This window comes from Tamandua tetradactyla, chromosome 25, assembly GCF_023851605.1.
Source record: "Tamandua tetradactyla isolate mTamTet1 chromosome 25, mTamTet1.pri, whole genome shotgun sequence".
In the NCBI taxonomy this organism is placed as follows: domain Eukaryota; kingdom Metazoa; phylum Chordata; class Mammalia; order Pilosa; family Myrmecophagidae; genus Tamandua; species Tamandua tetradactyla.
The window spans coordinates 24,023,339-24,050,515 of NC_135351.1; the positions used below are offsets into that span (position 1 = coordinate 24,023,339).

At 37.5% G+C, this 27,177-nt stretch overlaps 1 protein-coding gene across 7 annotated transcripts in view; it reads left to right on the forward strand.

Moving 5' to 3' along the window:
• The window catches only part of CDKAL1 (CDKAL1 threonylcarbamoyladenosine tRNA methylthiotransferase), a 689,286-nt gene that overhangs the window by 397,379 nt on the left and 264,730 nt on the right, over positions 1 to 27,177 (forward strand). For all 7 annotated transcript variants that reach the window (XM_077143630.1, XM_077143634.1, XM_077143633.1 and 4 more), the window contains one exon: positions 25,437 to 25,603. In XM_077143630.1, the coding sequence (XP_076999745.1) occupies positions 25,437 to 25,603 (167 nt within the window). The remainder of the gene's footprint in view (positions 1 to 25,436; positions 25,604 to 27,177) is intronic.

Sequence of the window (27,177 nt, forward strand, 5' to 3'; positions counted from 1 at the left end):
TCCTCCTCTCCTCAGTTTTTAGTAATCTCTAACCTACTTTCTTTCTCTTTGAATCTGCCTATTCTAGATGTTCCTATAAATGGAATCATACAATACTGTTGATTCGGCCTATTTTACTTGATACAATGTTTTCATGGTTCACCCATGTTGTAGCATGTATTAGAACTTCGTTCCTTTTTATATCTGAAAAATATTGCATTATATAAATATACACTTCTTGTTTATTCTCCTGTTGATGGGTGCTTGGGTTGTGTCCACCATTCGGCTATTGTGAATAACGCCACTGTGAGCACTGGTGTACAGATATCTGTTTGAGACCCTGTTTTCCAGTTCTTTGGCATATGAATGGAATTGTTGGTCATATGGTAATCCTATGTTTAACCTTTTGAAGAAGCACCAAGCTGTTTTCTGCAGCCCCTGCACTGTTTTACATCCCCACCAGCAGTGCCCAACAGTTCTAATTTTTCTAACTCTGTGCCAACCCTTAGTTCTCATTTTTTTCAAAGTCATCGTAGTAGTGAGATGTCTAATAGACTTTTTGATGTATCTGACTTTACCTCTAAGTGAAAAGATAATTCTTATCTCTAGGTGAAAACAGTTTGTATTCATTTGCTGTGCTACCCACCTATTGCTATGAGATAATAAGGAACCTGAAGCAAACTGTGACTCTTGTGTAGTGATTAAACGATTATGCTACAAACTTTACAACATTCAAGCTGCATTTCTGTATTGTCTGAATCTATTACAGTGGTTTTCGGGAAAAAGAACTAGATAGGAAGCTCACAGGGACCGAAACTATTCATTTAGATACTTCCTCATCACCTAATACAAGACCTGAATTTGCTTGCATGTATGTTAGTTCTCTTTCTCCCCCCCATGTGATGTATATTTACATATATGTATATGTGTGCATATGTGGGGAGGCGATGTTTGTCACATGTTAGCTCAATTATACTTAATTGATCTGTGCACATCATTTATACTGAAAGCAATCTCGTTAAATATATTGACGAATGGTACTGAAATTTATTGAGTGCCTACTTCATGCTATGCTCTCTGTTAGGTCCTAGGTATATGTATATAATACACTGTGATACTGAATTATGTACAAGATGATTTGTGACTCCAGGGAAGGAGCATTTAAATTACTGTGAGTGATAAAGAAAGTTTCCGGGAAGAGGTATTCATTGTGCAGAGAAGAGTGGAATGCATTTTCGGCCGAGGGAACAGCATATGCTAACACCATAAAGGCCTAAGCTGTAGTGATTTGCTCAAGGAACTATAAGTAATTCAGTTAGCGAGAGTCAGAATGTTACGTAGGTGAGGGACTGAAGCGCAGATTAGAGAGGTAGGCAGAGGCTGAAGGGCTTTGTCTGATAATCGCCTCTTCCCGTCCTCTCACCCTTGTCTAACACACATATACACATATGCTCACACATGCTTATCTCCATTTTATTTGCACAAATTATTCTTCACAGCTCGTTTTACAGATAAGGAAACCAAAGCTCAAAAGACTCCCAAGCCATGATGGTAAATAAGCAAGGGCTTTGAATCTAAGTCCACCTGATTCCAAAGGCTATGTGTGAATGATCCCAAAATACGTCTAACAAGAAAGTCTAATATCCATGAACTAAAAAGTATAACACTTTGCTCTTTGCATGTATTGGTGAGATTCAAGTAAATTATCTTGACATTTACTTCAAGGGAAAACTGAGTTCCAACATACAAAAGATATTCATTTAGTCATCTACTCAATAATGAGCTTTTCTTATATACCCCTAAAGTTCTTAGATATTGATCATAAAATACATAAATGAAAATCTCTGTGAACAAAGTGTTTTCAAAAAGTATTCTCTACAGATTACTTATTAATTACAGAGGAAAAAAAAATCCTTAACAATGGAGAACCATTTTAACCAAGTGACTAAATAAAACATTACCATTAATGGGGAAAACTGCTAACATGTGCCTCTTGATGATTCACTGAGACAGATACACTGAACTGTTCATACCAGAAGTAACCTGAGTCTATTTGAGGAAACAAATGCAAATTGAAGGACATGGTACAAAGCAACTGGCCTGGACTTTTAAAATCTCACTATCATGAAAACCAGAAAGATTGTTCTAGGTTGAAGGAACCTAAAGAGCTATGACAACCAGATATAATGCGTGATTCTTGACTTCATCTTGGATCCAAAAATATGTTATAGGAGGACATTATTGGGATAATTGGGATAACTGGGAAAAGCTGAGTGTGAACTGGATGTTATTTCAATGATAGCTTTCCTGAGTGCAGTAACTGTGTTGTGATTTTAAAAGCGAATGTTCTTGATCTTAGAAAACGTAATTCTGAATTGTTATGGGTTGATTGCCATGATATCTTCAACTAATTCTCAAATGGTTCAGAAAAATATAAACATGTGTTTGTGCATGTGGAGAAAATGTACGCACAAATGTGACAGGGGGCCAATTGTTATTCTAGGAGAAGGAATTGCAGGTGTTCATTGATCTAGTCTTGCAACTTTTCTGAAAATTTAACGTTTTTCAATATAAAAAGTTAGAGGAAAACCTCCGAGGTCACTAATAAAAGTTTTGTTAAAGTTTATAAACATATTATAGACATGATCTAACTGAAAAGTTAGCTAATAATTGTCTTCTGTGGTGGCTTATTAATTGGGTTTTAGTAAATGATCAATCAGTGTTATATAATAAAGATTGCCTTGGCTGGTCCTGTTTAATGCTATCTTTAATAAAATTGTTTTGTTTTTTTTTCATACTTTTGTATCTAAAATGAAAGCATAAAACCTGTCCAATAAGATTAGAAGGTACTAAAGGAGTTATATTATTAAATTACCTATTAAATGAATGGGCTAAATAGGCAGAGGGCTGCCTATGTATCTGATTCTTTAAAAACATCTCCATTGAAGACATTTCCATGACCTTTTTTTTTTTTTTTTTTTTTTTTTTTTTTTTTTTTTTTAAAAGACAGAGAGAAGGAAGGAAGGATAGAAGGAAGGAAGGAAGGAAGAAAGGGAAACATCTTTAAACATTTTCTTGTTTTATTGTATTCTGTTTCTCCGTTTTTGTTACATGGGCTGGGGCCGGGAATCGAACCGAGGTCCTCCGGCATAGCAGGCAAGCACTTTGCCCGCTGAGCCACCGCGGCCCGCCTCCATGACCTTTTAAATACTTAAATTTTAAAATATTTCTGAATTTTCTAAGATTGTTTTTTAAGAAAAGGAAAAAACCCATAACAATCTAATTAATAGGTACTATGGCCATTAAAAGCCACATCAGATTATGGATATTTTTCTGCTACATTATAAAGCAAATGTCTCATGGTGGATAAAGTAATATGGATATAAATCTTTACATATCTCATTAAAGTGGTCTAAAATCTTGCTCAGACGATTTGGACAAGAGTTTTTTCTGAGTAAGTAGAAGCTTTTAGCAGTTGAAGCCACTCTTGTTTGGCTGTTTAATTTTGGCATGCTTACAGAACAGGTGTGACATTTTGTGACAACTGCAGTTAGCATCTGCCCTGTAGTTGAGAACACCAAGTCCTGAAATAGATCGCCTAAGATCTGCTCCAACAATAAGCTCATTAAAGAGAAATTTAAACTGTAAAAGGTTCCTCTATTTCTGTTAGAAAAACACACACACAAGTATTATGCAACTAGTGGCAGATTTCGAGGTAGCAAATAAAGGCAGACAATTATAGATTGGCCTTAAAGCTGCAGGGCAAATTTTGATTAACATTTAACTTTGTAGCCAGTTTTCTTTGGTGTGATAGAAATTATATTTCTCGGGTATAAATGGCTTCTCATCGTCCAAGAAATACCCTGTGTTGAAAAGGGGATATAATTTCTTTCTTTGCTTTGGATATATGTTATATTAAACAAAAAGGGGGGGCGGGAGTATAAGGAAATTAGGTATTTACTTATAGGCATTTACACATAAAAATATAAAACCTACTGACAGAGTCTGCAATTTGGAATTTGACACTGTGACTGCACTTAGGATTGCCATGCTCTAGCAGTAGTCATGGATCGCCACACTGGAAAAGTTTCCAGGAGTTTCAAAGTTTAAGGATTTTTATGATTTGTCTATCAGTTTTTTCTTAGAAAGATGAATTATTTATGCATGACAGCACAAAGTTAAATTAGGTGGTTCCAGTCATCTAAATTGTGGATGTTTTTTCCGCTTTACCCTTCAACCTTTACAAATGTTGTTCCAGTGGGGCGTTCAAAAACATTATTTGTGAATCCAAGGAGCATCTGACGTCATTGGAATCAATAGAATTTCTTTGAGGTTAGAATTTTTGAGAACGTAGTAGGTATTTTTAGATTTTTCAGAAAGAGACATACAATGTTTATTATTTGAATGTGTCAGTATTTGAAATATTCAGTATAGGATTTTAAGTAGTTTTTTTTTTTTAACAAATATCAGGTTTTGGAGCTCTTTTTGTGTTGAGCAGTTCTAACTTAAGTGAACAAGGACAAAAATGACTCTAATATTACATTGAGTGACTCAAATGATTATATTTAATAGATTATATATATATTTTTTATTAATTAAAAAAATTAACATTTAGAAATCATTACATTCTACATATGCAATCAGTAATTCTTAATATCATCACATAGCTGTATGAACATTTCTTAGTACATTTGCATCAGTTTAGAAAAAGAAATAGCAAGACAACAGAAAAAGAAATAAAATGATAATACAGAGAAAAAATAAAAATAAAAAATACAAAAAAAATATAAAAACAAAACAAAACAAAAAACTATAGGTCAGATGCAGCTTCATTCAGTGTTTTAACATAATTACATTACAATTAGGTAGTATTGTGCTGTCCATTTTTGAGTTTTTGTATCCAGTCCTGTTGCACAGTCTGTATCCCTTCAGCTCCAATTACCCATTATCTTACCCTGTTTCTAATTCCTGCTGGTCTCTGTTACCGATGACATATTCCAAGTTTATTCTCTAATGTCAGTTCACATCAATGGGATCATACAGTATTTGTCCTTTAGTTTTTGGCTAGTCTCACTCAGCATAATGTTCTCTAGGTCCATCCATGTTATTACATGCTTCATAAGTTTATTCTGTCTTAAAGTTGCATAATATTCCATCGTATGTATATACCACAGTTTGTTTAGCCCCTCGTCTGTTGATGGACATTTTGGCTGTTTCCATCTCTTTGCAATAGTAAATAACGCTGCTATAAACATTAGTGTGCAAATGTCCGTTTGTGTCTTTGCCCTTAAGTCCTTTAAGTAGATACCTAGCAATGGTATTGCTGGGTCGTATGGCAGTTCTATATTCAGCTTTTTGAGGAACCGCCAAACTGCCTTCCACAGTGGTTGCACCATTTGACATTCCCACCAACAGTGGATAAGTGTGCCTCTTTCTCCGCATCCTCTCCAGCACTTGTCATTTTCTGTTTTGTTGATAATGGCCATTCTGGTGGGTGTGAGATGATATCTCATTGTGGTTTTGATTTGCATTTCTCTAATGGCCAGGGACATTGAGCATCTCTTCATGTGCCTTTTGGCCATTTGTATTTCCTCCTCTGAGAGGTGTCTGTTCAAGTCTTTACCCCATTTTGTAATTGGGTTGGCTGTCTTTTTGTTGTTGAGTTGAACAATCTCTTTATAAATTCTGGATACTAGACCTTTATCTGATATGTCGTTTCCAAATATTGTCTCCCATCGTGTAGGCTGTCTTTCTACTTTCTTGATGAAGTTCTTTGATGCACAAAAGTGTTTAATTTTGAGGAGCTCCCATTTCTTTCTTTCTTTCTTCAGTGCTCTTGCTTTAGGTTTAAGGTCCATGAAACCGCCTTCAATTGTAAGATTCATAAGATATCTCCCTACATTTTCCTCTAACTGTTTTATGGCCTTAGACCTAATGTTTAGATCTTTGATCCATTTTGAGTTAACTTTTGTATAGGGTGTGAGAGATGGGTCTTCTTTCATTCTTTTGTATATGGATATCCAGTTCTCTAGGCACCATTTATTGAAGAGACTGCTCTGTCCCAGGTGAGTTGGCTTGACTGCCTTATCAAAGATCAAATGTCCATAGATGAGAGGGTCTATATCTGAGCACTCTATTCGATTCCATTGGTCGATATATCTATCTTTATGCCAATACCATGCTGTTTTGACCACTGTGGCTTCATAATATGCCTTAAAGTCCGGCAGCGTGAGACCTCTGCTTCGTTTTTTTTCCTCAAGATACTTTTAGCAATTCGGGGCACCCTGCCCTTCCAGATAAATTTGCTTATTGGTTTTTCTATTTCTGAAAAATAAGTTGTTGGGATTTTGATTGGTATTGCATTGAATCTGTAAATCAATTTAGCTAAGATTGACATCTTAACTATATTTAGTCTTCCAATCCATGAACACGGTATGCCCTTCCATCTATTTAGGTCTTCTATGATTTCTTTTAACAGTTTTTTGTAGTTTTCTTTGTATAGGTCTTTTGTCTCTTGAGTTAAATTTATTCCTAAGTATTTTATTCTTTTAGTTGCAATTGTAAATGGAATTTGTTTCTTGATTTCCCCCTCAGGTTGTTCATTGCTAGTGTATAGAAACACTACAGCTTTTTGAATGTTGATCTTGTAACCTGCTACTTTGCTGTACTCATTTATTAGCTCTAGTAGTTTTTTTTTTTTTTTTTTTTTAAAGGAAGGAAAGACAGAGAAGGAAGGAAGGATGGAAGGAAGGAAGGGAAACATCTTTAAACATTTTCTTGTTTTATTATATTTTGTTTGTTTGTTTGTTTTTTACATGGGCTGGGGCCGGGAATCGAACCGGGGTCCTCCGGCATAGCAGGCAAGCACTCCTGCCCGCTGAGCCACCGCGGCCCGCCCTAGCTCTAGTAGTTTTGTTGTGGATTTTTCCGGGTTTTCGACGTATAGTATCATATCGTCTGCAAACAGTGATAGTTTTACTTCTTCCTTTCCAATTTTGATGCCTTGTATTTCTTTTTCTTGTCTAATTGCTCTGGCTAGAACCTCCAACATGATGTTGAATAATAGTGGTGATAATGGACATCCTTGTCTTGTTCCTGATCTTAGGGGGAAAGTTTTCAATTTTTCCCCATTGAGGATGATATTAGCTGTGGGTTTTTCATATATTCCCTCTATCATTTTAAGGAAGTTCCCTTGTATTCCTATCTTTTGAAGTGTTTTCAACAGGAAAGGATGTTGAATCTTGTCAAATGCCTTCTCTGCATCAATTGAGATGATCATGTGATTTTTCTGCTTTGATTTGTTGATATAGTGTATTACATTCATTGATTTTTTTATGTTGAACCATCCTTGCATACCTGGAATGAATCCTACTTGGTCATGATGTATAATTCTTTTAATGTGTTCCTGGATTCGATTTGCTAGAATTTTGTTGAGGATTTTTGCATCTATATTCATTAGAGAGATTGGTCTGTGGTTTTCTTTTTTTGTAATATCTTTGCCTGGTTTTGGTATGAGGGTGATGTTGGCTTCATAGAATGAATTAGGTAGCTTTCCCTCCACTTCAATTTTTTTGAAGAGTTTGAGGAGAGTTGGTACTAATTCTTTCTGGAATGTTTGGTAGAACTCACATGTGAAGCCGTCTGGGTCCTGGACTTTTCTTTTTGGGAAGCTTTTGGATGACTGATTCAATTTCTTTACTTGTGATTGGTTTGTTGAGGTCATCTATTTCTTCTTGAGTCAAAGTTGGTTGTTCATGCCTTTCCAGGAACCCATCCATTTAATCTACATTGTTGTATTTATTAGCGTAAAGTTGTTCATAGTATCCTGTTATTACCTCCTTTACTTCTGTGAGGTCAGTGGTTATGTCTCCTCTTCCATTTCTTTTTTTTTTCTTTTTTCTTTTTTTTTTTTATCTTTTTTTTTATTAATTAAAAAAAGAATTAACAAAACAATTAGAAATCATTCCAATCTACATGTACAATCAGTAATTCTTAATAACATCACATAGTTGCATATTCATCATTTCTTAGTACATTTGCATCGATTTAGAAAAAGAAATAAAAAGACAACAGAATAAGAATTAAAACAATAATAGAAAGAAAAAAAAACAAAACAAAAAATCTATACCTCACATGCAGCTTCATTCAGTGTTTTAACATAATTGCATTACAATTGGGTAGTATTGTGCTGTCCATTTCTGAGTTTTTATATCCAGTCCCGTTGTACAGTCTGTATCCCTTCAGCTCCAATTATCCCTTCTCTTTTTCTTTTTTTTTTTTTTTAATTAATGGAAAAAAAGAAATTAACCCAACATTTAGAGATCATACCATTCTACATATGCAATCAGTAATTCTTAACATCATCACATAGATGCATGATCATCATTTCTTAGTACATATGCACTGGTTTAGAAGAACTAGCAACATAACCGAAAAAGATATAGAATGTTAATATAGAGAAAAAAATAAAAGTAATAATAGTAAGAACAAAACAAAACAAAACAAAACAAAACAAAAACCTATAGCTCAGATGCAGCTTCATTCAGTGTTTTAACATGATTACTTTATAATTAGGTATTATTGTGCTGTCCATTTTTGAGTTTTTGTATCTAGTCCTGTTACACCGTCTGTATCCCTTCAACTCCAATTGGCCATTATCTTACCCTGTTTCTACCTCCTGCTGGACTCTGTTATCAAGGACATATTCCAAATTTATTCTCGAATGTCTGTTCACATCAGTGGGACCATACAGTATTTGTCCTTTAGTTTTTGAATAGACTCACTCAGCATAATGTTCTCTAGGTCCATCCATGTTATTACATGCTTCATAAGTTTATCCTGTCTTAAAGCTGCATAGTATTCCATCGTATGTATATACCACAGTTTGTTTAGCCACTCTTCTGTTGATGGAGATTTCGGCTGTTTCCATCTCTTTGCAATTGTAAATAACGCTGCTATAAACATTGGTGTGCAAATGTCCGTTTGTGTCTTTGCCCTTAAGTCCTTTGAGTATATTCCCAGCAATGGTATTGCTGGGTCATATGACAATTCTATATTCAGCTTTTTGAGGAACCGCCAAACTGCCTTCCACAGTGGTTGCACCATTTGACATTCCCACCAACAGTGGATAAGTGTGCCTCTTTCTCCGCATCCTCTCCAGCACTTGTCATTTTCTGTTTTGTTGATAATGGCTATTCTGGTGGGTGTGAGATGATATCTCATTGTGGTTTTGATTTGCATTTCTCTAATGGCCAGGGACATTGAGCATCTCTTCATGTGCCTTTTGGCCATTTGTATTTCCTCCTCTGAGAGGTGTCTGTTCAAGTCTTTTTCCCATTTTGTAATTGGGTTGGCTGTCTTTTTGTTGTTGAGTTGAACAATCTCTTTATAAATTCTGGATACTAGACCTTTATCTGATATATCATTTCCAAATATTGTCTCCCATTGTGAAGGCTGTCTTTCTACTTTCTTGATGAAGTTCTTTGATGCACAAAAGTGTTTAATTTTGAGGAGTTCCCATTTATTTATTTCCTTCTTCAGTGCTCTTGCTTTAGGTTTAAGGTCCATAAAACCACCTCCAGTTGTAAGATCCATAAGATATCTCCCAACATTTTCCTCTAACTGTTTTATGGTCTTAGACCTAATGTTTAGATCTTTGATCCATTTTGAGTTAACTTTTGTATAGGGTGTGAGAGATGGGTCTTCTTTCATTCTTTTGTATATAGATATCCAGTTCTCTAGGCACCATTTATTGAAGAGACTGCTCTGTCCCAGGTGAGTTGGCTTGACTGCCTTATCAAAGATCAAATGTCCATAGATGAGAGGGTCTATATCTGAGCACTCTATTCGATTCCATTGGTCGATATATCTATCTTTATGCCAATACCATGCTGTTTTGACCACTGTGGCTTCATAATATGCCTTAAAGTCCGGCAGCGCGAGACCTCCAGCTTCGTTTTTTTTCCTCAAGATGCTTTTAGCAATTCGGGGCACCCTGCCCTTCCAGATAAATTTGCTTATTGGTTTTTCTATTTCTGAAAAATAAGTTGTTGGGATTTTGATTGGTATTGCATTGAATCTGTAAATCAATTTAGCTAAGATTGACATCTTAACTATATTTAGTCTTCCAATCCATGAACACGGTATGCCCTTCCATCTATTTAGGTCTTCTGTGATTTCTTTTAGCAGTTTTTTGTAGTTTTCTTTATATAGGTTTTTTGTCTCTTTAGTTAAATTTATTCCTAGGTATTTTATTCTTTTAGTTGCAATTGTAAATGGGATTCGTTTCTTGATTTCCCCCTCAGCTTGTTCATTACTAGTGTATAGAAATGCTACAGATTTTTGAATGTTGATCTTGTAACCTGCTACTTTGCTGTACTCATTTATTAGCTCTAGTAGTTTTGTTGTGGATTTTTCCGGGTTTTCGACGTATAGTATCATATCGTCTGCAAACAGTGATAGTTTTACTTCTTCCTTTCCAATTTTGATGCCTTGTATTTCTTTTTCTTGTCTAATTGCTCTGGCTAGAACCTCCAACACAATGTTGAATAATAGTGGTGATAGTGGACATCCTTGTCTTGTTCCTGATCTTAGGGGGAAAGTTTTCAATTTTTCCCCATTGAGGATGATATTAGCTGTGGGTTTTTCATATATTCCCTCTATCATTTTAAGGAAGTTCCCTTGTATTCCTATCTTTTGAAGTGTTTTCAACAGGAAAGGATGTTGAATCTTGTCAAATGCCTTCTCTGCATCAATTGAGATGATCATGTGATTTTTCTGCTTTGATTTGTTGATATGGTGTATTACATTAATTGATTTTCTTATGTTGAACCATCCTTGCATACCTGGGATGAATCCTACTTGGTCATGATGTATAATTCTTTTAATGTGTTGTTGGATACGATTTGCTAGAATTTTATTGAGGATTTTTGCATCTGTATTCATTAGAGAGATTGGTCTGTAGTTTTCTTTTTTTGTAATATCTTTGCCTGGTTTTGGTATGAGGGTGATGTTGGCTTCATAGAATGAATTAGGCAGTTTTCCCTCCACTTCGATTTTTTTGAAGAGTTTGAGGAGAATTGGTACTAATTCTTTCTGGAACGTTTGGTAGAATTCACATGTGAAGCCATCTGGTCCTGGACTTTTCTTTTTAGGAAGCTTTTGAATGACTAATTTAATTTCTTTACTTGTGATTGGTTTGTTGAGGTCATCTATGTCTTCTTGAGTCAAAGTTGGTTGTTCATGTCTTTCCAGGAACCCGTCCATTTCATCTAAATTGTATTTATTAGCGTAAAGTTGCTCATAGTATCCTGTTATTACCTCCTTTATTTCTGTGAGGTCAGTAGTTATGTCTGCTCTTCCATTTCTGATCTTATTTATTTGCATCCTCTCTCTTCTTCTTTTTGTCAATCTTGATAGGGGCCCATCAATCTTATTGATTTTCTCATAGAACCAACTTCTGGTCTTATTGATTTTCTCTACTGTTTTCATATTTTCAATTTCATTTATTTCTGCTCTGATCTTTGTTATTTCTTTCCTTTTGCTTGCTTTGGGATTAGTTTGCTGTTCTTTCTCCAGTTCTTCCAATTGAACAGTTAATTCCTGCATTTTTGCCTTTTCTTCTTTTCTGATATAGGCATTTAGGGCAATAAATTTCCCTCTTAGCAATGCCTTTGCTGCATCCCATAAGTTTTGATATGTTGTGTTTTCATTTTCATTTGCCTCGAGGTATTTACTAATTTCTCTTGCAATTTCTTCTTTGACCCACTCGTTGTTTAAGAGTGTGTTGTTGAGCCTCTAGGTATTTGTGAATTTTCTGGCATTCCGCCTATTATTGATTTCCAACTTCATTCCTTTATGATCCGAGAAAGTGTTGTGTATGATTTCAATCTTTTAAAATTTGTTAAGACTTGCTTTGTGACCCTGCATATGGTCTATCTTTGCGAATGATCCATGAGCACTTGAGAAAAAGGTGTATCCTGCTGTTGTGGGATGTAATGTCCTATAAATGTCTGTTAAGTCTAGCTCCTTTATAGTAATATTCAGATTCTCTATTTCTTTATTGATCCTCTGTCTAGATGTTCTGTCCATTGATGAGAGTGGGGAATTGAAGTCTCCAACTATTATGGTATTTGTGTCTATTTCCCTTTTCAGTGTTTGCAGTGTATTCCTCACGTATTTTGGGGCATTCTGGTTCGGTGCATAAATATTTATGATTCTTATGTCTTCTTGTTTAATTGTTCCTTTTATTAGTATATAGTGTCCTTCTTTGTCTCTTTTAACTGTTTTACATTTGAAGTCTAACTTGTTGGATATTAGTATAGCCACTCCTGCTATTTTCTGGTTGTTATTTGCATGAAATATCTTTTCCCAACCTTTCACTTTCAACCTATGTTTATCTTTGGGTCTAAGATGTGTTTCCTGTAGACAGCATATAGAAGGATCCTGTTTTTTAATCCATTCTGCCAATCTATGTCTTTTGATTGGGGAATTCAGTCCATTAACATTTAGTGTTATTACTGTTTGGATAATATTTTCCTCTGCCATTTTGCCTTTTGTATTATATATATCATATCTGACTTTCCTTCTTTCTACACTCTTCTCCATACCTCTCTCTTCTGTCTTTTCAGTTCTGACTCTAGTGCTCCCTTTAGTATTTCTTGCAGAGCTGGTCTCTTGGTCACAAATTCTCTCAGTGACTTTTTGTCTGAGAATGTTTTAATTTCTCCCTCATTTTTGAAGGACAATTTTGCTGGATATAGGAGTCTTGGTTGGCAGTTTTTCTCTTTTAGTAATTTAAGTGTATCATCCCACTGTCTTCTAGCCTCCATGGTTTCTGCTGAGAAATCTACACATAGTCTTATTGGGTTTCCCTTGTATGTGATGGATTGTTTTTCTCTTGCTGCTTTCAAGATCCTCTCTTTCTCTTTGACCTCTGACATTCTAACTAGTAAGTGTCTTGGAGAACGCCTATTTGGGTCTAATCTCTTTGGGGTACACTGCACTTCTTGGATCTGTAATTTTAGGTCTTTCATAAGAGTTGGGAAATTTTCAGTGAAAATTTCTTCCATTAGTTTTTCTCCTCCTTTTCCCTTCTCTTCTCCTTCTGGGACACCCACAACACGTATATTTGTGCGGTTCATATTGTCCTTGAGTTCCCTGATACCCTGTTCAAATTTTTCCATTCTTTTCCCGATAGTTTCTGTTTCTTTTTGGAATTCAGATGTTCCATCCTCCAAATCACTAATTCTATCTTCTGTCTCTTTGAATCTATCATTGTAGGTATCCATTATTTTTTCTATCTTTTCTACTTTGTCCTTCACTTCCATAAGTTCTGTGATTTGCTTTTTCAGTTTTTCTATTTCTTCTTTATGTTCAGCCCATGTCTTCTTCATGTCCTCCCTCAATTTATCGATTTCGTTTTTGAAGAGGTTTTCCATTTCTGTTCGTATATTCAGCTTTAGTTGTCTCAGCTCCTGTATCTCATTTGAACTATTGGTTTGTTCCTTTGACTGGGCCATATTTTCAATAATTTGAGCGTGATCCGTTATCTTCTGTTGGCGTCTGCGCATTTAGACAGATTTCCCTGGGTATTGGATCCAAAAGTTTGGAAGATTTTCCTGTGAAATCTTTGGGTTCTGTTTTTCTTATCCTGCCCAGTAGGTGGCGCTCGTGACACACGTTTGTCTGCGGGTCCCACCAGTAAAAGGTGCTGTGGGACCTTAAACTTTGGAAAACTCTCGCAGTCCGGGGGGTTTGCTAGCCGAAGTGGCTTGAGCCGGCCCGGGGTCCGAACGCAGGGAGGGTTGCTGGTCGCCACAGCCCGGGAAAGAGCCCGTCCGAATTTCCTAGTCGGCCCTGGGCGACAAGCGTGGCCGGAGGGCGCCAGCGGCAGCAGCCCGCCCGACTGAGTGCACGTTCCCCGGGATTCACGGGTTTGGAAGGGGCCTCCCCCACCCGTCACCGTTCTCCACGGCCTGGGGATTTCCGATCCAATTCTCTCGGTCCGGGGGGCCGCGCGTGGTATGGGCGCCAGCCGCCTTGGTTTCAGGGGACCGCCTCTCCAATTCTCCCAGCCGGCCCGGGAAGGGGGAAGGGAGTAACTCCGGCCGCTTGCCACCCCGCCTGGTGAAGCCCGCGCGCCTCGGCGATCTCACCCGAGCTGCTTCTCTCAGCCAGCCAGCCGTTCCAGGATGGGGTACGCTGTCTTTTTTATCTCTGTTGTGGCTTTGGGCGCTTTCTGTATCGTTTCTACTCCCCTAGTAGCTGTCCTGGAGAAGAAACTAAGATCCGCGCGTCTTACTAAGCTGCCATCTTCAGGAAGTCCGTCCTCTTCCATTTCTGATCTTATTTATTTGCATCCTCTCTCTTCTTCTTTTTGTCAGTCTTGCTAAGGGCCCATCAATCTTATTGATTTTCTCATAGAACCAACTTCTGGTCTTACTGATTTTCTCTATTGTTTTCATGTTTTCAATTTCATTTATTTCTGCTCTAATCTTTGTTATTTCTTTCCTTTTGCTTGCTTTGGGATTAGTTTGCTGTTCTTTCTCTAGTTCTTCCAAGCGCACAGTTAATTCCTGAATTTTTGCCCTTTCTTCTTTTCTGATATAGGCATTTAGGGCAATAAATTTCCCTCTTAGCAGTGCCCTTGCTGCGTCCCATAGGTTTTGATATGTTGTGTTTTCATTTTCATTCGCCTCGAGGTATTTATTAATTTCTCTTGCAATTTCTTCCTTGACCCACTCGTTGTTTAGGAGTGTGTTGTTGAGCCTTCACGTATTTGTGAATTTTCTGGCACTCCGCCTATTATTGATTTCCAACTTCATTCCTTTATGATCTGAGAAAGTGTTGTGTATGATTTCAATCTTTTTATATTTGTTGAGACTTGCTTTGTGACCCAGCATATGGTCTATCTTTGAGAATGATCCATGAGCACTTGAGAAAAAGGTGTATCCTTCTGTTGTGGGGTGTAATGTCCTATAAATGTCTGTTAAGTCTAGCTCATTTATTGTAATATTCAAATTCTCTATTTCTTTATTGATACCCTATCTAGATGTTCTGTCCATTGATGAGAGTGGCGAATTGAAGTCTTTAACTATTATGGTAGATGTGTCTATTTCCCTTTTCAGTGATTGCGGTGTATTCCTCACGTATTTTGGGGCATTCTGATTCAGTGCGTAAATATTTATGATTGTTATGTCTTCTTGTTTAATTGTTCCTTTTATTAGTAAATAGTATCCTTCTTTGTCTCTTTTAACTGTTTTACATTTGAAGTCTAATTTGTTGGATATTAGTATAGCTACTCATGCTCTTTTCTGGTCGTTATTTGCATGAAATATCTTTTCCCAACCTTTCACTTTCAACCTATGTTTATCTTGGGTCTAAGATGTGTTTCCTGTAGACAGCATGTAGAAGGATCCTGTTTTTTAATCCATTCTGCCAGTCTGTGTCTTTTGATTGGGGGATTCAGTCCATTAACATTTAGTGTTATTACTGTTTGGGTAATACTTTCCTCTACCACTGCCTTTTGTATTATATATATCATATTTGATTTTCCTTCTTTCTACACTCTTCTCCATACCTCTCTCTTCTGTCTTTTCGTATCTGACTCTAGTGCTCCCTTTAGTATTTCTTGCAGAGCTGGTCTCTTGGTCACAAATTCTCTCCGTGACTTTTTGTCTGAAAATGTTTTAATTTCTCCCTCATTTTTGAAGGACAATTTTGCTGGATATAGGAGTCTTGGTTGGCAGTTTTTCTCTTTTAGTAATTTAAATATATCATCCCACTGTCTTCTAGCTTCCATGGTTTCTGCTGAGAAATGTACACATAGTCTTATTGGGTTTCCCTTGTATGTGATGGATTGTTTTTCTCTTGCTGCTTTCAAGATCCTCTCTTTCTCTTTGACCTCTGACATTCTAACTAGTAAGTGTCTTGAAAAACGCCTATTTGGGTCTATTCTCTTTGGGGTGCGCTGCACTTCTTGGATCTGTAATTTTAGGTCTTTCATAAGAGTTGGGAAATTTTCAGTGATAATTTCTTCCATTAGTTTTTCTCCTCCTTTTCCCTTCTCTTCTCCTTCTGGGACACCCACAACATGTATATTTGTGTGCTTCATATTATCATTCAATTCCCTGAGCCCCTGCTCAGATTTTTCCATTCTTTTCCCTATAGTTTCTGTTTCTTTTCAGATTTCAGATGTTCCATCCTCCAGTTCACTAATTCTCGCCTCTGTCTCTTTAAATCTATCATTGTAGGTTTCCATTGTTTTTTTCATCTCTTCTACTGTGTCTTTCATTCCCATAAGTTCTTTCATTCCCATAAGTTTCCATTTCTTCTTTTTGTTGATCCCATGCCTTCTTCATGTCCTCCCTCAATTTATTGATTTGGTTTTTGAAGAGGTTTTCCATTTCTGTTTGTATATTCAGAATTAGTTGTCTCAGCTCCTGTATCTCATTTGAGCTATTGGTTTGTTCCTTTGACTGGGCCATATCTTCAATTTTCCTGGTGTGATTTGTTATTTTTTGTTGGCATCTGGGCATTTAGTCAGATTTCCCTGAGTGTGGGACCCAGCAGGTTGAAAAACTTTCTTGTGAAGTCTCTGGGCTCTGTGTTTCTTATCCTGCCCAGTATGTGGTGCTTGTCTGTCTGAGGGTCCCACCGGCAAAAGATGTTGTGGCTCCTTTAACTTTGGAAGACTCTCGCTGCTGGGTGTGTGGTGGAGACAGAGAAAAGGTTGTAGGTTGGTTTTAATGGCTTCAAATTGTGAAGTCCTGGGATCTGAATTCCTTGAGAGAGGGATTCCACCTGAGTTGCGTTTCCCCCCTCCTGTGGGGAAGGTTCAGGTGGTAGAGAGCCCTGAAAGCAGCCTGTTTCTGCGTTTGGGGCAGTTGCAACCTGTGTAATCCCAGCGCTGAGCCCAGAGGCAACGATGCCTCTGTAGAAACAGCCGCAGAAGGCTCTGTTTTGCCCCCTTTCCTCTTTTTCTGTTAGCCCAATAGGTGACTTCCGCCTTGATCAGTTTCACCTGAGCTGAGTGCCTATTTTTAGTAGTCAGAAGTTGTTCATTAATGCTACTATTGGTGTTAGGTTGGGCTCAATCTCTACTACTGTTGGAGACTCTTTCCTTTCCCTCTGGGAAGTCGCCTGTGGGGGAGGGGCACCGGCCGCCACGGCTTGGGGAACTGCTGATCCGAGGCTCCCAGCCGGCCAGGGAAGCCGCGTGTGTGGGAGGGGCTTCAGTCACCAGCCGCCGTGGCTTGGGGAACCGCTGATCCGAGGCTCCCAGCCAGCCCGGGAAGCCGCGTGTGTGGGAAGCGCTCTGGTTGCCAGTCGCTGCGGCCCGGGGAACTGCTGATCTAAGTCTCCCAGCCGGCCTGGGAAGCCGCGTGTGGGGGAGGGGCGCCGGCCGCCATGACTTTGGGAGCCGCCGATCCGAAATTCCCAGCCGGCCTGGGAAGGAGGGAGGGAGGGGCTCCGGCCACCAGCTGCCGCGGCCCGGGGAAGCGCACGTCGCTTGGGGACCTCACCGCAGTGGAGTCTCCCAGCCGGTCCAGCCATCCCAGACTGGGGTACACTGTGTGTCTGGTCTCCGTCACGGCTCTGGGAGCTCTTCTGTACTGATTCTAGTTATCTCGTAGTTTTTCTGGAGGAGGAACTAAGATGCGCACACCCTACGAAGCCGCCATCTTCTAATAGATTATATTTAATGATTATATTTGCATAGAATTATATATTTTACTGATATACTTTTAGAAGTAAAAGCAGGAAATTTAAAAAATTAAACACTACTTGTTATATTTATTTATTTATTTATTCACATTATTATTAGCCACTGAAGGAAATGGAGAGTGAAAACTGGAAGGGGGGTGCTTCTGGGAAGATGTGGAGTAGGTAGGGTGGTTTCACCCCTGCTCTGTGGGGCAACTAGAGAGGGGCTGAAAGGATGACTGTGACTGCAGTGGTGGGGGGTGGGTGATCAGAGAGGGTCTTCAGCATTTTGTGGGGAGGTCAGGATGGGAAGAGCAGGGTGAGTCTTTTCAGCTGTGACCTGGTGGGGAGTCACCTGTCCGAGCAGCTAGCAGAGGAGACCTCCCCGCCGAGACCCACAGCCAGCAGAACCCATGGGGAGCCCAGAGGCATGTCTGGCTGTCCACTGTGAAAAGCCATGCCTGCTGGACTTTGGGATCAGTCACTCTGTCAGGCACTGCAAATAACCATCCCATTGGGTGCTGAGAGCTGCATGATCTGCTGGGCACCAGATGCCACAATCAGCTGCCCTGCTGGGTGTTGTGATCAGCTGACCTATCTTGCACACTGGGACTGGCTCCCCCACCATGCACGCCATCTTGCCCAGCTGGCCTCCATGAATAAGTGAAATGAAGACAGAGCAATTGAACTAGAGCGTGCAAAAGAACAAATGGTAAGAAAAATGGAAAAAATTGGATCTCAGGGAAATGATGGGCAATAAAAGATGCACAAATATTAGTCCCAGAAGGAGATGAGAAAAGTAAAGGACTGGGAAGGTTAGTTGAAGATATAATGGGGGAAAACTTCACAACCCTTGTAAAAGACATGAATATGCTAATCAAAGAGGCCTAGACACCCCCAAATAGAATAAATTTTCAAATAGACCTATTCCAAGACACATACTAATCAGACTGTCAGATGTTGAAGAGAAACAGAAAGTCTTGAAAGCAACATGAGAAAAGTGATCCACATATAAGGGAAACTACTTGAGTTTGGACTACTCCACAGGCACCATGGAGGTGAGAAGGCAGTAGTATGATAATATTTAAGATCTTGAATGAGAAAGGCTTCCAGCCTGGAATTCTGTATCCAGCCACGTTGTCCTTTGAAATCAAGGAAGGGATTAAAATCTTCATCCACAAAGACTGAGGGAACTGTTCAATAATTCTAAATGTTAGTATTGTATTAGTATGTATACTAGAGGGAGTCCTGTCAGCTGAAGAAAAAAAAAAAAAAAACTGAAGTCAGAGGTCTGAAGGAGGTTTGAAGATTACCAGTATGGGTAATTTAAAGGATAAAGAGAGAGAGAGGGAAAATAATATATAGATCTGAAAATAATAACTAAAGGATAAGATGGTAGATTCAAGAGCTGCTTTTCAGTAATAACTCTGACTATTAACAGACTAAACTCTCCAGTTAAAAGATCCAGATTAGTAGAATGGATTTAAAAACATAATCCATCTATACGCTGTTTACAAGAGAAGCATTTTTGACCCAAGGACACAAAGTGATTAAAGCTGAAAGGGTGATAAAAGATGTTCTCTGTGAGCTGTATCCAGAAGAAAGCAGGAGTAACTATATTAATATCAGATCATATAGACTTTAAACATAAAGACGTCATAAGAGACAAAAGGACATAGGTTTTATTAAAAGAGACAGTGCACAAAAAGAAATAACTATCATAAATATTTATGCTCCCAATCAAGGAGCTCCAAAGTACATGAGGTAAACACTGGCAAAACTGAAGGGAGATATAGACTTTTCAACAATAATAGTGGGATACCTCAATACACCACTCTCCACTATAGATAGAACAACCAGACAGAGGAACAACAAGGAAATAGAGAATTTAAACAGTACGATAAATGAATAGACCTAGTAGACATATATAGGTAATTACACTCCAAAACACCAGGATGTTGGTTCTTCTCTAGGGCTCGTGAAACCTTCTCTAGATTAGATCCTATGCTGGGACACAAAACAGGTGTTTATACATATCATATGATTGGCATTATCCAAAGCACGTTCTCTGACCACAGAGGCATAAAGCTGCAAATTTATACTCACTAAAGAACCATAACTTTCACAAATATATGGAGATTGAACAACCCACTTTAAAATACTCTTTAGGTCAAAGAAGAAATTTCTAGAGATATTGGTAAATATCTGGAGATGATGAAAATGAGAGCACAGCATATCAGAATTTATGGGTAGTGGCAAAGGCAGTGATGAGAAGGAAATTTATTGCCTTCAATGCCTATATTAGAAAACATGAACAAGTAAAAATCAAGGACTTAACATCTCACCTGGAGAAATTAAAGAACAGCAAACTAACCCCAAAGCAAATAAAAAGAGAAATATCAAAGATTAAAGCAGAAATAAATGATCTGAAGAACAAAAAAAGCAATAGAATCAACAAAATGAAAAGTTGGTTCTTTGAGAAAATCAATAAAATCGATGGACCACTAGCTAGGCTAACAAAGCAAAAGAGAAAGAGGACACAAATGAACAAAATCAGAAATGAGAGGGGATTCATTACCATGAATCCTGAAGAAATTTTAAAAATCATTAGAGAATACTATGAAAAACTATTCATGAACCAACAGGGCACTGTTGATGAAATGGACACATTTCTAGAAACACACCAACTACCTACACAGACTTGAGAAGAAAATAGAAGATCTCAATAAACCAATTACAAATAATTCAATCAGTTATCACAAAACTATCTACAAAGAAAACCTTGGGAAGATGGCTTCACTGGGGAATTTTATCCAACATTAAAAAAAAAAACTAACACCAATCCTGTACCAACTCTTTCAAAAAATTGAGGATGAAGGAATGCTACCTAACTCAGTTTATGAAGCTAACGTCACTTTAATACCAAAACCAAATAAAGATACTACAAGAAAGGAAAAGTACAGACCAGTCTCCCTAATGAACATAAATGCAAAATTCGCAACAAAATGCTAGCAAATCAAATCCAACGATACATTAAAAGAATTGAACATCACACCAAGTGGGGTTTGTACCAGGAATGCAGGAGTGGTTCGACATGAGAAAATTGGTCAGTGTAACAGTACAGCTTAATGAAATACCTGGAGCCATCTCAGACTATGGTGGGCTGATAATTAAAGGTGTTGGTAGAGTCCCTTGAGGAACTGGAGAAAAAATATGGAACTATTAAACTTTATCACCTGGGAAACCCCTGGTGTTCTCAAACATTAGTTATTCCCAAGAAAATGGGCCCAGCCCTTGATTTTGAGGTTTGCCCTTATGAAACTTATTTGTGTGGTGGAGAAGCTAAGACCATCTATAATTATGCCTAAGAGATGCTTCCAGGAAATCTCTGTAATTGCTCAGATGTGGCCTCTCTTTCTCTCTCTCTAAGCCCAAAGTCTCCTCGACAACGTGGGACGTGACTAACAGGGATGAACCTGGTCATGGCACCATTGGATCAATAATGCCTTCCAGACCAAAAGGAGGAAAAGAATGGTAACAAAATGAGAAATCAGTGGCTAAGAGAGTTCAAATAGAGTCAAGGTGCTATTCTAGAGGCTAGCTACCGGTAGATATTGCTAATTACCACAATTTGCCAACCCCAACCAACATCATGCCTATGAACCCTAAAGAACACCTAGGGCTCTAACTGAAACTCTATGAAAGTTTCATTCACTAAGTTTACTTTCCTAAAACCCGTTAACTCTAAACTGTTCCTAGGCTAGACAAGCCCTGAAACCCAGAGGGGCCAGCTTCTCCAAGAACATCAACTAATTCCACCGCCCTATCGTGAATTATCGGCACCCCTTTTAAACATGAAGAAATTAGAAATGGCATAGCCCAAAGATCCTTATAGAGTGGGAGAAAGCTCAAAGGAAAAGGAGGAGTTAAAAAAGAGAAGGTAGGATTTAATAAATGAATATGATTGCTGAAATATTGATATTTCTTTCAGCCTGCAGTGTTTTGGAGCAGCTAGAAGGAAGAACTATGAAATTTGTTCTGTAGTTGCTTGTTGGAGTGTACTTTGAAAATTATTTCTTTTTCTTTTCTCTTTTAGATATATATGTTATATTGCACAATTAAAAAAACATTTAAAAAATTGGGAGGGTGTAGTGGATTGCTTTCTATTCAGAGAAAAATAGCTATGTGTTTCAAACTATATGCAGATCTGCAATTATTTGGGGAGAATGATAATGGATTCTAATAACTAAACTTTTTAAAAAGGGTTTTCCCTTGTATAATGCATTTATATGGTGTCCTTACATAGTGTTCCTTCTTAGTATTCCCTTTCCTTTTGACACAGTTAACATATCAAAGGTATTGATGGATGAGCTGATGATCCTAATATTCATTAGAAAAATTGACTGGACGGTTTTAGGAAAAAGAACAAGAATCAGGTAGATGAACAATTTTAGGAAAATGTGATGTTCTCCTTGGATGCCTTTAAAATGAAAAAAAGTTTATTTCTGTCTCCCACTTTCCTACCCCCCACTTTCTTTTTTTTGCATGTATTTATTTTTACAGGCATGGGAATTTTTAGTGGGCATTCACTTCTCTTATCTCAGTTCTTCCTGCTTGCTTCTCTTTTTAATTTTCATTTGTTTATTTTTCTGACATGTATTAATCACAATTTACAGTGCAGACTGGAGCTGTCCCATTGGGGCTGACATCATCTCTGTCCACTTCAAGCCAGCCCAGCTGGTCCTTCATTTTGGGTTCTAAGGCTCTATTCTCCATCACCCTTCCTCCAGAGGAAAGTATGGGAAGTTCCAGGATGTCTGACAATGTCCCTTGCCACTTACGTGGTGATAGTCAATGTTAGATCATAGAAGTTTTATGGTGAATTCATATCTGAAACAGCTGCATGGGACCTAGTAACCAGAGCCTAATAAATGTTTGATGGATCAATAGAAGAAACAAATGTACAAAGGAATATAACTCATAACTGAAGGCCTTAAGTAAGGGAGTTGTTTAGGCAAGTGCCTGTCCCTAAGTTATAATCAAAAGTGAGCAATATATATGCATACATATGCCCCAATATCCATTAGTGATTATAGATTGCAGCCCTCACTTTCCCTGGTGAATCCTATGCCTTACCTGACACACACTGCTTACAATAGGAGTTAATCATAAGACTTCCCAGGGAAGAGGACGTCAAACATGGGCATTCTACATTTAGCTACATCTTTAATATGAAATGGTTTTCTATATCCTAACTATTTGAGGGAACAGCTCTCATTAAAATTAATGCTTGAAATACAACCTTAACAAATTGTAACTTTCTCACATTGATTAAGAACAAAATTACTTTTTAAAAGTTTGGATTGAATTGACAAGGCAAAATTCTCCTCAAGTCCAGGGGTTTCATATTTTCTGCCTATTTTCTCACTGCACTTTAATCCAGGTTGCTGTTACATAGAGTACTTTAGCAGCCTTGATCTTGGAGGCATCAAGACCCTTGGTTACTCCTGTTGTTGCTGATTTGGTGTTGCAGCTGCTTCCTCTTTATGTAATTTAATTTGAAATTTCAGCCCACCAGGGGGCTATTGAACCCTACCTATACAGTTTTAAGAGCTGACTGCTGTTTTTCTTTATGGATGTTATTTCCATTCCTATTCATAGTGATTTTCCCCCTTCTATATTCATCTAGCAACAACAGGGCACTGTTCCAGGAACTTGCTCTCTCTACATAAGGCGTAACATGGAACCATTTGGATGGAAAAATTATAAATTAAAATGGTTCTGTTCATTTTAAAATATTCATATTGTGTGGTTCAAATGCCAGTAACTGGAAAATCATGGATAATGTCCTGTTTTCATGACCTCTTTCAGAGTGTTTTAAAAATTCATTTATGTTGTTTCTTAGCCATCTCTGTTCTTATGAGTGGGTTTTGTTGTAAGATAAAAAATAAAGGTATGAGTCCAGTGCCTGATGGCATATATAATATTAAAATAAAGATGATTCTAGTAATTACTACCCATTTGAAATAGGCAAAAAAATTTATTCCATGTACAGAGACTATAAAATTATAAGACTGAAAAGAAAGCCTATGGATATGCTACACTGTTTCTTTGGAGGATAAAACTTTTTATTAGATGATTAAAACTAAACAAAGGTTTATTGATTCTGAAACTAGGTATTTGATGTTTACTAAGAAAACAATTCATGCATTCATAGCATTGCTGATTTTTAGATACTAATACCATCGTCACCTTCTTTATGATACTAGTTTTTTTTTTCCCTTGTATTTTATTCTCAATGCAAGCCATTGATTCTGCTTTAATTTTGGGAAGCTAAAATGTTATTTCTCTCTATCATTGTATTTTCCATATTGTGTGGGTTTGGTGAGGTTGTACATATCTCAGAAAGATAGGTGACAAAAAGTGATAATGTTTCAATGTGGGTTAAATAGTTTTTTGATAAAGTGAATATTTCTGTTTATTGCCTCTTATTCTAAAGGAGAGAATAGTGGTTGAACATCTTAATAAATGCTAGGTATTTTTCCATCTCTATGGAACATATTAAATGTAAGAAGATCTATAAAATATATATCTTTAATTTTTACTCCTTTATTCTATTAAATTTTAAGTCCACATTCACATAAAAGCCATGCATTTTACTTGCTGTCTCTCTCAGCTATGAATATTTAAATGTATTTTTGAAACCATTCTATTTAGTTTATTAAAGCAGCTTTTAAATTATAATTTTGACTCTAGGATCTTACCCTGTCAGGCTGCAGTCTTTGGGTGTGAGTGGGGGTGGGTGTGTGTTGAGGTCCTGCAGAAGCAGCAAATAACTTTAACCTGAAAAATTTCACAGGCTCATTTCATTGCTTGTTTTAGTCTTGTAAATCATTTGCCCTTTTAGAATAGATTAATCCTTCAATTGCATATGGGTTCAGAGTGGTTCTGGTTTCCATGAAAACCTTGGTGTCTCTTGCTTACTGTTTTATTCATTTTGAATAACACTAGGTGGTCCAGAAGTATTTCCTCTCAATATTTGTAAAGATATTACCACAGGCTATAATAGTTGCAGTTACATCCTTATTACAACAACAATAACAACCAACAACCAAATACATGTTTTCCTAAAGTTTTATTGATAGAAAATAGGATGTAAGGTGTCAGCAGATAGGTTCTCCCAACAGAAATATAGTTTATACAGCAACCGACTCTTTTTTAACAGCAGTACCAGTACATTATTCTTAGTTGAACAGAGGAAACAGACGAGAATACTTACTTCTGGAAAACTTGGGTCTCTTATAATTAATAATTGATGAGCTAAATCTTAACTACTCTTGACATTTAGCCATCGGATTAGTGGGTTCGCTGCTGATAGTTGCTATTCTGTGGACTGACTGCTTCAGTTCCAGGGCTGGGGCTAATATAAAATAGGTATTCTCTGAGGTGGGGCTGAAGCTTCAGTCTTGACAAAGTGCTTTGGAGGGAACACAGTTGAACTGATTGGCTGTGAATGTTAATCACTCCATAGCACACACTGATAATTTACAGCATTGTTGTAACTCTCTGGTGTTCATAGAATGAATTTAATAACCCACCACTACCGTGGAATAAGCTGCTTTCTCTGTGCAATTGCATACCCAGACTGCCTGCATAATAGTGCTGAGAAATACTGCATTAAGAAGAGTGAGCAGCTGTATGATGAAGGAAACAGCTCTGCAACACTAATTATTATCTCCTTTGATTCACAGAGGGTGTTTGTGAGATATGGTTGACCAGCGAAGACACAGGGGCTTATGGCAGGGATATTGGCACCAACCTCCCCACACTACTGTGGAAATTGGTCGAAGTGATTCCTGAGGGAGCAATGCTGAGGCTTGGCATGACAAATCCGCCCTATATTTTAGAGCATCTGGAGGTAAGAAAAATACCCCATTAACATGCTGACACAGACACTCACCAACCCAGACAATGTGGCAGCCTCAGTCTCATCACATGAACCTCATTCAAACCATTTTCACATTGTTTTTGAAGCCCACATTACCAAGAATGAAGCCAGACTCTCAAATCCCCGTCTTTGTCTGTCTGCACATCTTGCTTTTGCTTCTTCAACACTAATTAATGTCGCCTAGAATTTTCAACACTTGCCATCTAGTCACAGCTCTGTATTTCTTCTTTGTAGCCCTTCAGATTTTCAGTGCATAAATTTGGCTCAGTTCCTCATTTTAAATCCTTGTCTAGTTCACAACTGCTAAGCATAGTGTTAATGTGCAACTACCAATGAGTACTGGATTGCCCAACCTGCTTTTAGCTAGGTCAGTCAGGATACTGTGGACCTTAAGTTTAAGGATGAGTTTCACATTTCATCCCTTGGTCTGGGGATGATTAGGGGTGAAATAGAATCATAGGAACACACCTGACAGGCGCTTGGGACCTTTCCACTTGCTTCTCCTATGATCTTTGTGAGAAAAGGAGGTGTTATTATTTGGGCTACCTGCTTTGAGTAATTTTTATACTTTTATGGATCAGGATTCTTGCCTTCAAGCACATGTACACAAGTAACTGTGGTACTTGAAGACAAATGCTATGACAAATATGAGCAGAGAATATAGACCTAGGAGCAGCTGTTTAATGAAGCACTACATGATAGGATCTATGACTGTTATTTAAAATAGATTACTATATTAGACCCCTGGTAATGGGCATGAAATTTAACAAGTGCTGTTTGAAAGTCACGTGCAAAGTATAGAAATAAGTTACTTATATTTTTAACTAAATGTGTTCTTTGCATTATCTTTGTGCATAAAAATAGCATGCCAAAGAGCTAAAAGTAAGTACAGTTGCCAAAATTTAGTACCTAAATACAAATGAACATCTAGACACTTAAAAAATTGTTTTTGTTGATTTGATTTAGGGGGCTATACTTGAGGTTGTTGTTGAAAAGTCTCCTTAATGACAGCAAGTTTCAAAACATTTTAGAAGTTTTGAAAACAGAGTTGGTAATCTGACCATTAATTGTAAATAAATATGATGAAGAAGTTTAGCATTTTTGGTTTTGATATTTACATTTTCCTAGCCAGATCTTTCTGATGAGAGCATAGGACTTCTGTATTAACTTTAGTACTTTGGACAGTATGTAGGGGGCATTTATGATAACAATATTTAAAATATAAACTTCCATTTAACACTTTTACTCAGCACTTGAAAAAGCAAATATTTCTCAGTAAGTCAAATAAGCTAAGAGATAATTTATATTTATATTTTAATTAAATGGAATCATACAATATTTAGTATTTTTGTGTCTTGTTTCTTTCCCTTAGCATAATGTCTTATTATTATTATTTGTTTAATTAGAGAAGAAGTTGTAGGCTTACAAAAAAATCACGTAAAAGTACATTGTTCCGATATACCCCTGCTATAGTTGACACTTTGCATTAGTGTAGTACCTTTGTTACAACTGATAAAGGAATATTAAAATAGTACTATTAACTA